General features: G+C 41.3%; 1 protein-coding gene across 1 annotated transcript; it reads left to right on the top strand.

Annotated features, from left to right (window-relative positions):
* Positions 1-716: 716 nt before the first annotated feature.
* On the top strand, positions 717-13,342 carry cep76 (centrosomal protein 76). Its single transcript, XM_020638524.3, has 12 exons — positions 717-967; positions 2,542-2,785; positions 2,890-3,108; positions 3,211-3,396; positions 4,309-4,406; positions 4,628-4,756; positions 4,866-5,057; positions 8,630-8,796; positions 9,936-10,095; positions 10,616-10,789; positions 11,706-11,923; positions 12,978-13,342. The coding sequence occupies exons 1-12, from the start codon at positions 905-907 to the stop codon at positions 13,114-13,116; spliced, it is 1,989 nt and encodes a 662-aa protein (XP_020494180.1). The 5' UTR covers positions 717-904; the 3' UTR covers positions 13,117-13,342.
* The last annotated feature ends 2,278 nt before the right edge of the window (positions 13,343-15,620 follow it).

The following is a 15,620-nucleotide window of genomic DNA, read 5'->3' as shown; positions in this document are numbered from 1 at the left end:
TTTATGGGTCCACCAACTGTTCTCCTCCATCCCTGAACTGCTGTGCTGTGTTATAGGCATAATTTCATTCTGACCATGAGCTAAATCAATGCAGCCAGACTGGAGGCCTCTACCCGTGGATTCCAGGAATTGATTCAATATTACAAGAAGAGGCCTTACTCATATTGACTGCTTTAGTAATTTCATTTTCTCTTGTCTGTGGGGTGGAATTGGCGTGTGAGGCAGTACTGTATTTTCAGTATGAGCAATATGCTAAAAAAAAAAAAAAAAAGAATTCTCTTCTTTAAGAATTTAATCGATTAATCCTACAAACTTTTTTAATTTTGAATGACCAAGAAAGAGAAATTTAAAATATTTTGTATGAAACAGCTTTAAATAAACATCTGCCTTATGGATGTATTATCTATCTACTTCTTATTGTACCGAAATACTGTACACAGAAAAAAAAAACACAATTTGGACTACAAATGGGTCCTTTTAATGGCAGGCGCAGATCGTGACTTCACGAGGCAGCCGTTAAAATCCCCGAGATAAAAAAAAAAGTATTTCTTCGTCCAAACATTTAAAACAAATTTCGTTAATAAATCAAGTATTTTTTAAATGGTATTAAAACATGTACATTACATTTCTACTGGGACAGAATTGTTCGAAAAGCACACATTTGATTGAATAACGTTGTCAGGCATGTGTGGAGACGGATTCCCGCTTGGTTTTCCGCCTCAGTTTGAGTTTGAACTGATTGTTATGACCCATCGATGGTCGTTGTTGTCACTTTTGGGCTGTTTTTTTTGTCTTCCCCGCAGATGAATAATGTTTATATGGATGAAATATTGCTAAAAGAAGAAAAGCGACAGCTGTTGTTCGATTCTGTTATCTTAAAAGTAGCATCGACTCATCAGCTGTGATGTCTCTGCCTCCAGAGAAAGCCAGCGAGCTGAAGCAAATCATTCACAACCATCTGCTCAAGGTCAGCTTCTACCTACAAAACCTGTAATCACATGTGTTTATTTATTTATTATTTTTAATTTAAATGTATTATTGTATTTAAAATCAGCAGAAAAATAAGATGTACTGCTTTGTTTACTAACTTTAACCTACTTACAGCAGCTTTAACACATGAAGGATCCCAGCTGTAGTCACAGAGTCAGTGAATACTCCTCAAAGTGTTTTTAATGTAATAGCATAGATCATTCTCAAATCTGTTTACTCACTCTCTGACTTGTCTAAGAGGTGTGTTGGTCTTAAAAGATGAGACTCATTTATTCACAGGCAGCTGTTCCTTGTCACTTCCAAAGTACAATGAAGTCACCACACAGCTACCAGAAACAGGAAACATGAGACGATCACTTCTTAAAATACCCTCAAATGATTTCTGTATCACCAGGTCGACTGCTTTGCATTTTATGAATCAACACATGAGTTTTCTGTGGGATGAAGACATTCAGATACACTGGCCTGGCCAAAAAAACAAACAAAAAAAAGGTCACACACTCTAATATTTCGTTGGACCGCCTTTAGCTTTGATTATGGCACGCGTTCGCTGTGGCGTTGTTTCGATAAGCTTCTGCAAAGATTTATTTCCGTCCAGTGTTGCGTTCAGTTTTTAACCAAGATCTTGCATCGATGATGGGAGAGTCTTCTCCACCACATCCCAAAGACTCTCATTGGGGTTAAGGTCTGGACTCTGTGGTGGCCAATCCATGTGTGAAAATGATGTCTCATGCACCCTGAACCGCTCTTTCACAATTTGAGCCCGATGAATCCTGATGAATCATCTTGGAATATGCCCGTGCCATCAGGGAAGAAGAAATCCATTGATGGAATAACCTGGTCATTCAGTATAGTCAGGTAGTCAGCAGGCACATATTGTTGCTGAACCTACACCTGACCAACTGCAGCAACCCCAGATCATAGCACTGCCCCCCCAGATCATAGCACTGCCCCCCCAGATCATAGCACTGCCCCCCCAGATCACAGCACTGCCCCCCCAGATCATAGCACTGCCCCCCAGATCATAGCACTGCCCCCCCAGATCACAGCACTGCCCCCCCAGATCATAGCACTGCCCCCCAGATCATAGCACTGCCCCCCCAGATCATAGCACTGCCCCCACAGGCTGGTACAGTAGGCACTAGGCGTGATGGGTGCATCACTTCATCTGGTAAATCTTCCTTCCAGTTTTTAATAACGCGTTGGACAGTTCTCAACCCAATTTTAGTAGTTTCTGCAATCTCCTTAGATGTTTTCTCTGCTTGATGCATGCCAATGATTTGACCCTTCTTAAACAGACTTAACATCTTTTCCACGACCACAGGATGGGTCTTTCAACATAGTAGTTTAAGAAATGAGAAGCTACTCATTGCATCAGTTGAGGTTAAATAACTTGTTGCCAGCTGAAAGATAATCGCCCATGCAGTTATTATCCAATGGGAGGCTCTTACCTATTTGCTTAGTTAAATGCAGGTGGCGACTTTTTTATTTTTGGACAGGCAGTGTATGTCGAACCACTTTGTTAAGCTCTGAGACTTTTCCGTTTGTCAGATGGATATCCATGGGAGAATCCGAGAGGTGCTGGCAGAGACTGTGAAGGATGACCAAGGTGAAGCCCATCGACCTCTGTCCGAGGTGGATTTCCTCCATGCTCTGCAGCGCAGGGGCATCATTGATGATGTGATGAAGGACCTACACTTTACCAAGGGCGGCCAACGTTTAGATGCAGAAATAGGATCTCCACAAAGACCTGCCACTCACTTTGTGGACCAGAATGTAACTCAGCTGGAAAGAAGTACGATAAGTTGTTTTACCACCAACATCAAAGCTTTTCCTTTCACTAAAGATGTCCTTGTGTCTGAACAACTTAGTGATGATCTTTATTTTTAATTCTTTTAGCCAACATTGACCCATCGAGGCGGTACCTCTATCTCCAGGTACTTGGTGGTAAGGCCTTTCTGGAGCATCTCCAGGAGCCAGAGCCTTTACCTGGACAGGTGTGTTCTACGTTTACACTCTACCTGCACTTCCGCAACCAGAGGTTTCACTCAAAACCAGCGCCCTGTGCCTGCGACCCAGACCTGAAGGAAGGCTTTCTCTTAGAGATCCACAAAGAAGGTACTAAGCCCTGTTGGTGACAGTCAATCAGGCCTAAGCTGATACTTCATGTTTTGTCTGTTTTGAGTTTTAATTTTGCGATTACTCTTTCTCACCCTGCAGGAATAGGCAGTACAATGGCTGATTCGACAACCATGCTGTCTTTGTGTGACCCGGTTCACTTGGTCCTGATCAAGACGGACACATCAAGTGAGACGACGCTGGTCTCGTCCTACTTCCTGGACTGGAGGACAGTTCTCGGCTCACCCAATGGGAAGACCTGCTTTGCTGCGGAGCTGATGGGAGTAGGTGAGGAAAGAGGATTCTGCTGCACTGAATAAATGCTTGATAGTGTTAAGTGAGTGATTAAACTTACATTTATTATTATTAATACATCAAAAGGGTAAATAACTGTAGCTCATGGTGTTTCCTCACGCACACAATCTCCAGGAAATGTCTCAAAATCGGCCAAATTTAACTCCCTGACTTTACCCCGAGCCTCTTAGTTAAAACTTTCTGTGAAGTCAGATGTGTGGAGGTAGAGGTGTGTGTTGACAGTTGACTAGTAGAGGCAAGAATGCCGTTTTTTTGTTTTGTGCACAGACAAATGTCGAGCCAATACTTAAATGTAGAATGCCAAATATACACTGCTGTAGTTTTGAAAGCAACCAGGTCAGAAAACAACATTTTTTTTTACATCATCTAATCAGAAGAGCTTATGGTACATGCTGGTAACTTCATTTATCTAAAAGGAGATGGTCCTGGTCCTGAGCAAAATAAACGGTTTCATGACTGTTAATCTTGGGGCAGCTCATTGGTACAATGGGTCGTCTCTTAACCGTTCGGTTGGCTCTTTGATTCCCAGCTTCTGCAGTCCACAAAGTGTCTTTGGGGCAAGACTCTGATCTCCAAATAGCTACTGGTGGCATAGCCAGCAGCCTCTGAATGTATATGAATGGGATAAGTCAATACTGATGTGCACAATACGAGATCCTCTACCTTCAGTGTATTCATGTGACATGCAGTGTTAAAGTGCTTTAAAAGGATCAGAAGACAACAACAGTGTGATAGAAGTACAATCAATTTACTGTTTTACCATTTAATCAACTAGAAAATACTAGAAATGTGTAATATTGTTAAAAAAAAACATGCAGTTTATCTGTCACTTCTAAAGCTTTTTTTCGAATGTGTGTGTGTGTGTGTGTGTGTGTGTGTCGAAAGGGAGTGAATGTAAAGTCCCAGCTGGTGTTTTGACCGTCAGTCTGGAGCTCTACCCTCCTCTCACAGAGCCTCTGAGCAGTGACATCATCAGCACACAGGTCAGCACACTGAACTCTCTTTATCCTTCTGTCTGTTTCATCCCTCTGTTTATTCATCTGCTACATTATTCATGAAGAGAGGAACGCCTTGAGCTCACAGTGAATCATTACAACAGAATTCCATTAACACTGTTAAGAGTCAATCAGGGCTGGTTTCTAAGGGCAGCATTGTAAAGGGAACATTAAAGGCGTATTTGACGTCACTGTGTGTTTCTCATCAGCGATCACTGGAGAGGCAGAGGACGGCAGAGAAAGAGAGACTCTTTTTGGTTTATGCCAAACAGTGGTGGAGGGAGTTTCTTGAAATACGTCCATCAAACCAATCCAAGATGGTCAAGATCTTTGCACAGGTGTGTCTCCAGTTACACGTGTTGTGAGGGACAAGTTGAAGCGTTATGTGATGAACTGATTTCGCAGAGACCAACCATTTCCTCTGGGTGTCCCTCATGTTCTTTGCAGGATGAGAATGGCATCAACAGGCCGGTGTGTTCCTATGTGCGCGTCCTCCGTGCGGGCCGGCTGCTGGAGAGCCCTCGACAGGCGGCCCGCTTCGTCAGCCTCCTGACCCACGAGAAGGCCCCGGTGGTCGGCGGAGGTGGGGGGAAACAGGAGCAGTGGTGCACATTAATGGCTTTCCTGTGTCGCGGGAAGGTAAGGAGAACTGGCCGAACTTCTTGGCAGCCACAGCAGGGCTTGACTCATTTTTCAGACGACAATGCACTTACTGTGCTTTTATGATTTTCACTGCCAACGACGGAGACAATGGCAGATTTATAGCTGGTCAAACCAGAATTCCTTCTGAAGTTGTTTTTGTTCCATTCATCCTGCCATGTTATTATAAGCCCATTATGTTGCCGTCACACATGTAGCTAAGTCTCTGGACTGAACACTCACAATCTATTTACACATTAAATGTCAATGGCATTGATGTAAGGATGTTAAAGGACATTTTCTGGATAATTTAATAGTAAATGAATAAGAATGGGTTTCTTTCTGAGGCTGTGTGATTGAGATGCGTCCAGAGTGTTGCCCGCCTCTCGCCCAATGAGAGCTCTGCTCAGCTCCAGTCCGGTATTTCTACATGGGGTTCCATGGGGACTGATTTGCTTTTGTTGCAAGCCCCAAGTGGCCCATTCTGTTGAGAAGAAGTGCTGCAATGTTAAAGAGTACTTGGTAATATGAATATATAAAAAAACCCATTCTAAAATACTGATTATTTAAAAATGCATTGTTGGAACGACAGGCTGGACTGTCTTTTCTGTTCTTTTCTTTTTCTCAAAAATAATTCATCTTCCAGTGGTTGATAATAAACCTCTCCATATATCAATCTAAACCACACACTCAGGACAGAAAGGACAGCACCTCAACACCAAAAAGATTTAAACTGTTCGACATCATAAATCCAAAGTTTGAACCTGCAGTCATCAAATGGAGATCACTGTCCCATTTCACTTCTTATCATTTACATCAGGTCCACATAAAATCAAGTGTAACCTGTCGCTGATCAGACGCCTGAAATCAAATCCAGCCCAGGGATGAATTGACGACGATGATCTCAGAAAGTCAATGACCTCTAAATGTGGACATTTTCCAGACCTCTTCATGGACTGCTTTTGAGCTTCTGAACCACCTTTACCTTCAGTTCAGTCACAGATGTACTGACTCGAGTCAGTGATCAGATGTTGTGGAATACAAACAAAATTTCCAGTGAATTTATCACAGCAAAACAAAAAAGACACCTGTGAGAAGAAATAGAAACGAGAACAACATCTAGTACTTGATCAAAGTTGGCACAGAGGAGAATAATATATTATACTGTGGCACGTTCCCTTATAACTCATCATTGTAACATTCTATGATATGACATGTGCTATAACGGGGTTAACATCCCCATGATGGTTGTCATTTCAAAGGTTGCAGACCTTTTTAGTCTGACCGCTGCCTTTATGTTTTCTTAAAAAAAAGAAAAAACAAGACATACACAGAACATATGCCAAACAAAAATGAATATCAGTTTTTTGCTCTGCAGGTCAAACCTACTTATTCACACACTGATGGTAGAGGCTGCTATGTAGAGTCTCCATCAGAAGTAACTATCACGTTTATACACTTTCACACGCTCTGCTGACAAAGCAGCTGAAGCAACTTGCTCAAGTACGCATTGAACATGTGGCTGCAGGAGCTGGGGACCGAAACCCCAACCTTCCAGTTAAGGGACGACCGGCTCTACCATCTGAGACACATCCCCCCCCCCCCCCCCCACAATATTCTTATTCATAACTGTTCAAAATGTCATTTGACAATAACAATGGCAACAACAATTACAGTTATTATACTGTTGTTTTTGTTCTTTTACATCACAAGTAATAGTTTTTAAGATAATAGTAAAATTTCAAAATCCTCCGTAAGAAAGAACAATTGTAAAGTAGAGAATCATTAATCATAATCATTAACGTTTGGTGAAGCAGTTGAAGTTTTGGTAATTGATAAAAAATGCATCCAATCTAAGAAGGAAAACCTCCGTCCTTAGGTGACCTCACACTTGGACTACCGACTGTTATGCGTGTCTGAATTGATATAACAACAGTCTATTGTTCCATTAGTAATAAAAAGCATCATGCAGGCTCGCTGCAGCTTACATATGCCTCCATTCTTAGCACAGCTGATAGTGTCGTTTCTGAGAAAGGAGGAGATTGCACGGAGTCTGACTGATGCGTTTTCATCTCTCAGGCAGATAGTGGAGAATTTCCCAGACCACCACTGGATAAATGTTCCCTGCCTCTCCTCTGTGAGTGGCTGGCAAGACAGACACAACACAACTCTCACAAAGTGGCCGCTGTCAGCTGTGATTTATGACTTTCATTCCGGGGAAAATTAATTTAGCCTCATCAGTCCCCAGCCTGTTCCGACGCTGCCGTCCATATTAGCACTTCAGGGGAACATCTATCATTCTGACTCGCCTGCAGACCGAGCCAGCACACAGCAGCAGCAGCACCAGTCCCCAGCTCAATCCCCGGCCTCTTTACCGGGAAAGTTGCACGAGTAAAATAAGAGTTGCTTACTGTCACGGGCAATTTGATGACTACAGAGCTTATTTCCTCTCCAGCAGGCTTTTCTTGCGCGCGTTCAACAGTTCTGAGAAAAAGCTCACAGAGCATCGAGAACAGGATATCGTATGCCTGCTTAAAAAAGACTGCTGCGGTGACATGATGAACGAGACAAGCAACAGGGTTAGAAAAATACTGCCAAATCTCTCTTAATATACACACTGGTTAAAAACTTGACTGTATTTAACTTGACTTTTCAAGGTTAAGGTTACAGAAATAAAATACAGTTCAAGAAACAGTTTGAATGACTATGTTTTGAGATTAAAAAAAAAAGTTAAGTATTTCAGGAAAACAGTCAAAGATATTTGGAACATGAATAATAGTCTTTTTATTACCTTTGGGGACCTCATCCAAATCTCATGATCTTCTGTGAAAAGCTCGCTGGAAGCTTTTTCGAGAAGTAGACTTCAGTTTGAAAGAATCTGCAGCTCCAAAAGAGTGCATCACTATAATCCGACTGAAGGAAGAAAAACAATGGTCTGATGTTGAAGTATAGCTGAATTATATGTTCAAAAATCTAAAAGTTTTTAAAGATTTTTTGGTCGTTTTCTTATTTGAAATATCTCTTTATTAATTTGACAGGTATGGTGATACAATAATCATTAAGGACATTTTTTTTTTTGGTAACATGTCACGTACCCCCCCTCCCCACCCATACATACACACACGCAGACATGCACACACACACATAGACACATAAATTGCAATAATATAACCATACCTAGGGGCAAAAAGAAAAGACAAGCACAAAACACAAACAAAATCAATTTTTGTTTGTGTTTTGGTCGTTTTCTGCCTTTAATGGAGAGATAGGACAGTGGATAGAGCCGGAAATCAGAGAGAGAGGGGAACGACATGCGGGAAAAGGAGCCACAGGTCAGACCGGAACCTGGACTGCCCGCTTAGAGGACTACAGCCTCCATACATGGGGCGCGCGCACTAACCACTGCGCCAGAACTTTGAGTTTTCTATTGTGTAGAAGTACACTGATTTACAAAAGTTTTTAAATGACACTTAATAGCGCTCTGAAAACAGAAAATGATCTTTGTAACATTTTTATTTCACATAAAATGTTTCTAAAGGACCTGAATTGAACTGTCGCCCCTCTTCTGTAAGGGCGACTGTGAGGACCATGCCACCCTCCTGTGCAGCCTCCTGCTTGGCTTTGGCCTGGACGCTTACGTGTGTGTGGGAACTAAAAACAGGGGAACTCCACACACCTGGGTCCTGACCCGCGGAACCGACGGGAGCATCACTTTCTGGGAAAGTCTGACAGCACATAGGTGTGATTACGTTTGATTCTTCTTTATTTTCTCAGAAAACAGTTGAAGTTATTTGATACAGCTGCTTCATTTGATCCCCCTTTCAGAACTTGAAGTGCTGCAAGAATCATGTTTGTAGATCGGGCTGGTGAGGAAATGCAACACGTTTGAGAACTGTCTTGCAATAACTCATCAGTATCAGACACTTTAAGGTCATCTGAGGCCAAACACGTTCTTTCATTTGATCTGGATTGAATCAAGCTTTTTTGTTTTTGCCTGAATTGGCTGTACAGCAGGATATCTGAGAATCTCATGAAGACGTTGCAAAAGAATCGATTGCATTCTGATCAAGTCGTCAGATCCCACACCAGGATTTTGCTGATAAATTACTGTTTTGTTCAACCTCTTCTTTTTTTTTACCAGCTTTCACAGTAGATCTACTTGATTTCTATCTTCTGTCACTCACCTTTTCAGATTTGCAGTTTTATGTAAACTCATACCACTACTTTAATTTGAATCGTTATGCATTTCTTCACTTTTTTAGCTGATACCCCTTTCTCATCTCAGAGCTTTGATATAACTAAATATTTCTCGACCTTTGAACAAATGGAGCCACTTAATAGATTTCTAAACATGAAATTGAAGTAGAAGTACAGAAGCGTATTGCATTCACATGAGAAAATAAATTCTGCAAGATCATGTTAAACTGAACTATGTTAACCGTAGTACAGCCGACTCCCACTAAGGGGAGCTGTTGTATAAGATATTAGTTTTGTTGGGGTTTATGGTTTCCTATTTCTATATGTACTTAAACGTTACTTTTGAATACCCTCATGATTGCAGCCCGGAGTGTTTCGGTCACATCGTGTTAATGAACTCCTGCCGTTCCAGATAAAGAGTCGATGCCTGGACATCAGTAGAAGTCACTACAGGTGTTCTTGTTATTAGTTTTTCAAACCCCACTCTGATTTATCAGAAATGTATTCAGGCTGGCTACATGATGATTCAAGAGACAGTAACTGAAACTTGAGGCACTCGCTTTTATTCTCTCATGTGAATGCAACACTCGTCCGTATATTAAAGAGATCTAGTTTTCTAAACATTTGCTTGCATGGTTTCAATGACACTAATTAGCCTCATTGTTCCATATGTGTGGTCAGATACCTGCACCAGGCCATAGACCCTGATGCCCCGCCCCTGGCCCCCCAGCCCAAACCCTCCTCCCCCTACAGGACTGTCGGCTGCGTCTTCAACCACCAGACCTTCCTGGCCAACTGCCAGCCATCGGACTCTGTGGAGCTCTGCGTCTTTGACCTGCAGGTAACAGAAAGGTGTTCCTCACAGCGTGCACCATCACTACCATCACTGGGTTGGTAAAGGTCGGAATGCCACCTAAGTAAATGACTTTTACTCGAGTTTCATTGTACATTGTTGTGTAGTAAACATCAGTAAAGTGATGTTAATATTGTTTCACTGGCAGGCGTTGTGTTCATAGAGTGAAATGGGAAAATCTTCATTTTAAATGTGTATTTAATTTTGCAAGGACAGTTTATTCAAATAGTCATTTTTAGACAGAGGGCAGAGGCAGCCTGGAGGAGACAGCAGCACGCTTGTGACTGGATGTTTGCAAATCAATCATCATCAAAAGTCCAGATTTCAGGGAGACTGGTTCCATCTGCTACAGATTGCATCTCCTACTGTGCTAGCCACTGGGGAAAGCTGCAGGCGTACCCCCATTGGTTACAATGTTTTGGTTCTACTGTATGAAAAGAAAAAGTCATTCTGGATCAAAGCAATCCTTAAAATCTCTGTCCTTTTTTTTCTTTTCTGGTTTCCTCAGAATCAGTCTCGGTGGAAGGCGATGAGCGAAGAGGCTCTGAAGTCCGTCTGTGCTCCAGGCTCCACCACCTCTCTGCCCCCCCTGCCCCCTCTCTGTGCCCCGTCCCTGGATCCTGCTGCTGCTAGCAATCAGCTGGAGCTGGAGATGCGCTTCCTGATCTCAGAGCACAGGAAGGTAAAACAGTGCTGGACGAGATTTGAACACTTAAAGTTTGGTACTTAAAGGCTTTATATGCGATTTTTCACACTGTAATAGAAATCAAGTATATCCTCTGAAAATAACTCTGTGAGTAATGACTGTCTACAATGGGTGTAACACTCGAGTCCCACTGTTTGTGATGTTTTCAGAGTTTTCAGAGTCCTATCTTCACTTTGTTTACATCGCCAGGACAGCCGGCTGACTCCTCCCCTCGTGTATAAAAGTTGTTTAATTGAGGGACTAGAGAAAAGAAGAATAACATACTGTACTCACTGCTTAACTGTGTTTCTAGATCACGCTCATTTCAGGTAAATTTACATGCAGTGTGAAGATACCAGCATAATAAAGATCACTAGCATTAGCATGCTAACACAACAATGCAGCGCGAGTTGTTTTGGTTTCATGCTGGTGCTCAAGGGCGACATCTGCTGGATCAAAAAATCACATATAAAGCCTTTAAAGTAAGTTGAGAAAGAAAGCTGCTAAGAGCGTTTTTGACAAGTTACACATTTGGCTTAAATACTCCTTAAATTAGTGCATTTATTTAAATGTTCATATAAAATAACTTGTTGGCAAAATAAATCTATAAAAAAAAGAGAGAATTTAAGAAAGTTAGTATTTGATATGTTTAATATCATACCAACTGAACCAGTTGAATGTATGCATTAACTTGGGTAATAAACCGTTGAGCGGGGCACCAGGTACTGAGGCTAAAGTCCTTCATCAGCTGTGTGTTTGGATCCAACCTCAGCTCTTTGCTGCATGTCATCCCCCACTCTCTCCTCCCAACGTTTCCTGTCTCTCTTCAGTTGTCCTAGCCAATAAAGTCAAAATGGCCCAGAAAATATCTTAAATGTTATTTTTTTAAATAAACCATGACCTCCTCCTTTAGGACCTGGAGTTGGCAACAGTGTGGGATGACCACCTCTCCTACCTTCTGTCCTCTGCACTGTCAGCCTACGAGCTGGAGCGCTGCACCGGCGTCTCCTGTGGCAACGAGGAGTTCCAGGATGCGGTGAGGAGGGCAGTCCCAGATGGACACACCTTCAAAGGCTTCCCCATCCACTTCCTGCACCGCAATGCTCGTCGAGCCTTTGCCACCTGCCTCAGGTGAGACGACGGGTAGTGCTGTAAAAGTACGATTAAAAAAAGAATCCACAGACATGTTGCTCAGGAGCAAACGTTATGTTGGCAGGAACGTGTTCATCTTGTATGTCCTTCAGTACATTACATAAAAAACTTTTATCAGCACTGCCAACCCACCTTTTTAATCCTGAGACGTTTTAGTTTAAATTTTGTCTCAAGTAAAAAAAAAACCTGCTAGCTCCAGTGTATTGTAGCAGACCCCGACCCTTTAAATAGGGCTGGGTGATATGGCAAAAATATGATGACACTCCTTTTTTGAAAGATAATTCAATATCAGTAGTTATCATGAAATATAGTGTGTTAATGCTGCCTCCTTAAGGAGTAACTTTACAATTACAGAAGCCTGAAGAATCCATAAGAAGCATTACTTAACATACGCTGAGGTTTTCTTTTTCTATCAACATTATTCATATATTATATCAATGCCATATGTAATGGTTGTAATCACAGTATTACGAAACAAGTGGAAAAGAGTTTGACACATCTTCATTAAGTGCACAAAGATCACTATGGTTGTGTGATGTAAACATGATCAACCCCGCCCACAGATGTTCTACTAAGGGGCTTGCAGGATCAATTCTGGGTGAAGTTGGTGTGAAAAAAAAATAATAATAATTGTGTCCTCACATGCAGCTCAGCCTGAAAACACCAGGGACATTTTCAGGAGTTTTCTGCATGTGTGAAAAAACCCTTTAGGCAGGTACAGAATGTCATCTGAGTGGGCATCTGATATCTCCTCGCCTGACCTTTTTATCTGCTCTTTTAAACAAGTTATTCACTGTTTTGACTGACAGCTCAAACAATGCATTGCAGGGGGAGGGAGGGGGTCTTTGTATTATTTCAACAACATACCAATATCATTGGTTGAAAATTGGTTCAGAAGTGACGCCATTGCTCTCCTGTTTCTATGTGGTGTAAGCCCATACAATGTATCTGAACACATGTCAGTTCAGTTTCATCAACACACAGACGTCAGAGTTTTTTGTAACTCTGTGTTTCTTGTTACTCTTTTATGCAGGTCTTCATTCTGTGAGGAGATAGTGTGTTGTCGCGGCGACCATGTGAGGCTCGCGGTCCGTGTTCGGGTGTTTGCCTTTCCCGAGAACGCATGTGCAGTGTGGCTCATGTTTGCATGTAAATACCGCTCAGTGCTCTGACCAACAAACAGATGGAACTCAAAAACTACCTCTGAACATTTTCACACCTTTTTAGATTTAGATTTGTACAAGCACATGAAATTATCCGGACCAATGGCGAGGCTGCGTTCAGAAGTTGTACTCCCTGTGAATGTCTACAGATGTGTTACTGTAGTGATTTATGTACAGACAAACACAGAGTTGTATTTATATTTATATCTTTTGTAAATAAATGGAACTTTGATTATTTCTGTTCTTTTTGAGGGCTCATTGGAAACATTTTCCAGTTACATGACGTTAAGAAATCGCTGTAATTATTTATTTAAAGGGGTTTTAAAAGTGTGACGCATCAAGCTTGTAAAACCCTGTCATGACCTACGCCCTCAAAGCAGAAGGGAAAACATGGTGATCATTTCTGACAGTATACTTTCATTTCATTTATTGTTGCATGTTGAAATTAAACAAAGAAACATTTTCTGTCAGACGATCACCAGCTGTTCAAAAACAGTTTTGAGTGAATGTTTTATTGTTTTACGAATTGTGATTGAAAAATGAAAACTGCAGAGAAACAACAGAGAAACTAAAATGATTCAAATGAAATGTTAGCTGTTAAGAAGATGCATTTATTGTAGATATATATTGGAAAAGGTTGAGTCCAAACCCGACACAAGAAGACATCTGTACTTCATTCATTTTCTGTTCTGTAATTTACACAGTTTGTTTTACCCAAGACATGAAATCATAGATTTTCTAATCACTTATTGAAAATAACTTCATTTATGAAGATCTTTTTTGGGTCATTTTGCCTTCATTAGATAGGACAGCGGATGAAGAAAGACAGGAAATGTTTGGAGGAGTGTAGTAAGGGATGATGTGCACATAGGGCCAAGGTCAGTTTCAAACCTGCGGCCGCTGCAATAAAGATGATTATAACCTCTGAACACAGGATGTTTGAGATAACCGCTAGCCTACCCGCACCCCACATATTTCTAAAATGAACTTAACTTCTGTAATCGTAGAAAGTGTGTCGGAATAAACCACATTTGGATTCAATCAATTTCACCATATAAATTGTAATTACAAGGAAAGAAAACAATTTAGATTTTTCTTACATTAACCACAGATTACAATCATATAAACATTTTTACATTGGGTGCAACTAGATAGCATTGCTGCTAACTGGTGTATGTGATATACTGTGAGGCTAAATACTTGAAATCACGTGTTACGTCATCTGTTTGCAGAGAAACAGACAGTGATCTCCGATGTGTTTTTATTCTCAGGGCTTCACATGTGATTTGATGTTTTCCTGTTGTAAGAACTCATCTGCTCATGGATCTAAAATTTTGAATTTAGAAAGTCAATGTTTCTTTTTGCATGGTGTCAAAGCTGATTGAAACGGTAGATGACTGCATTGAAAGGATCTGTTATACACTCAAACGGCACTAGATGGCGTGTTAACACAACTGTTGGCTTATTGAATTCACCGACCGCTCTCAGTTTCATTCTGGCCTTTTTGTTACAGTGCAGTCGACCTTTACCTACAGAGTATGATCAAACAAATCAGGTTACATTGTCTATTTTTACTATCAGTCAAAAACCCTCAGTTCAGGAGGAACAACAGAATAAAATAAAATACAAATATCTTGCAAATCTTGATAATATTTCTTTCTATGTGCGGCGAGAGAAGCCTCAGGAAAGCCCTTAGTGTGGCATCTGAAACCTTAGAAATAAGATTCTGACTTCTAATGAGACTCAGACTATTTGTGAAATTGCAGAGGGCTAAGTGACAGCTGCCTTGTTTGGTAATTTATTGTGCTGTTAGGAAAAAGGCAACTCTGAAAGTTTTGCTCTGACTGAAGTGCTCTATTAATTGGCACACAAAGGGAACTTATTTTTTTATTTTTTTATTTTTTTTTAAATGGAAAGCTTCACTCTGTTCCTTTGTTTTCTCCGCTCTGTGCACCATATAGTGCAGAGCTGTTTGGAGATGTGCGGGGGAATCGTTGACACATCAAGCCCAAACTTTGACAAGAAGCCTTTGAGGATGGCCAATTAATTTGATTTCCAGAAAAAGCTCATTTGCAATTCTGCATTTGCCCCAGAGTTGTTGAACACGAGGATCAGGAGGGAGGCTGAGAGAGCGAAATAGAGAGCTAATGAATAATTCCTGCCTTTTTTCTGAATGTCACACACGTGCATGCACACCTCCGCTGCACTCATTACTATATACCACAGGAAGAATGTACAGCAAAGGAAGTGTTTGATGCCGAGAACTCAGGTATGTTTTCAGCCCATATTAAACAGCAGCACTCAGGTGTAATTGACTAATAGGTCCTGTGGGGAAGGAGCTGCTGTATTAAACAGGAAGTGAAGAAACAGGATGCAGCTTTCTAGCTAAACTGAGCGTAACCAAATCATCCGTCACACCTTGCATCTTGACACTGCTGCTGACATGCAGTGTGTGCGTCAGGTGAGATTCTCAAATTAAACATTTCATATAAAGGTGAGGTTTGTGCCTCATT

Source organism: Labrus bergylta, chromosome 8 (assembly GCF_963930695.1).
Source record: "Labrus bergylta chromosome 8, fLabBer1.1, whole genome shotgun sequence".
Classification (NCBI taxonomy): Eukaryota; Metazoa; Chordata; class Actinopteri; order Labriformes; family Labridae; genus Labrus; species Labrus bergylta.
Note: the sequence above shows the minus strand (reverse complement) of the source record. Positions and strands in the feature narration are given on the sequence as shown.

Excerpts from the sequence above, each read along its gene's own strand:
- cep76 (XM_020638524.3), top strand. The coding sequence starts at position 905 with ATGTCTCTGCCTCCAGAGAAAGCCAGCGAGCTGAAGCAAATCATTCAC. Across the intron at positions 968-2,541 it reads TTCACAACCATCTGCTCAAG|ATGGATATCCATGGGAGAAT; the intron begins GTCAGCTTCTAC and ends TCCGTTTGTCAG. Across the intron at positions 3,109-3,210 it reads CTTAGAGATCCACAAAGAAG|GAATAGGCAGTACAATGGCT; the intron begins GTACTAAGCCCT and ends CTCACCCTGCAG.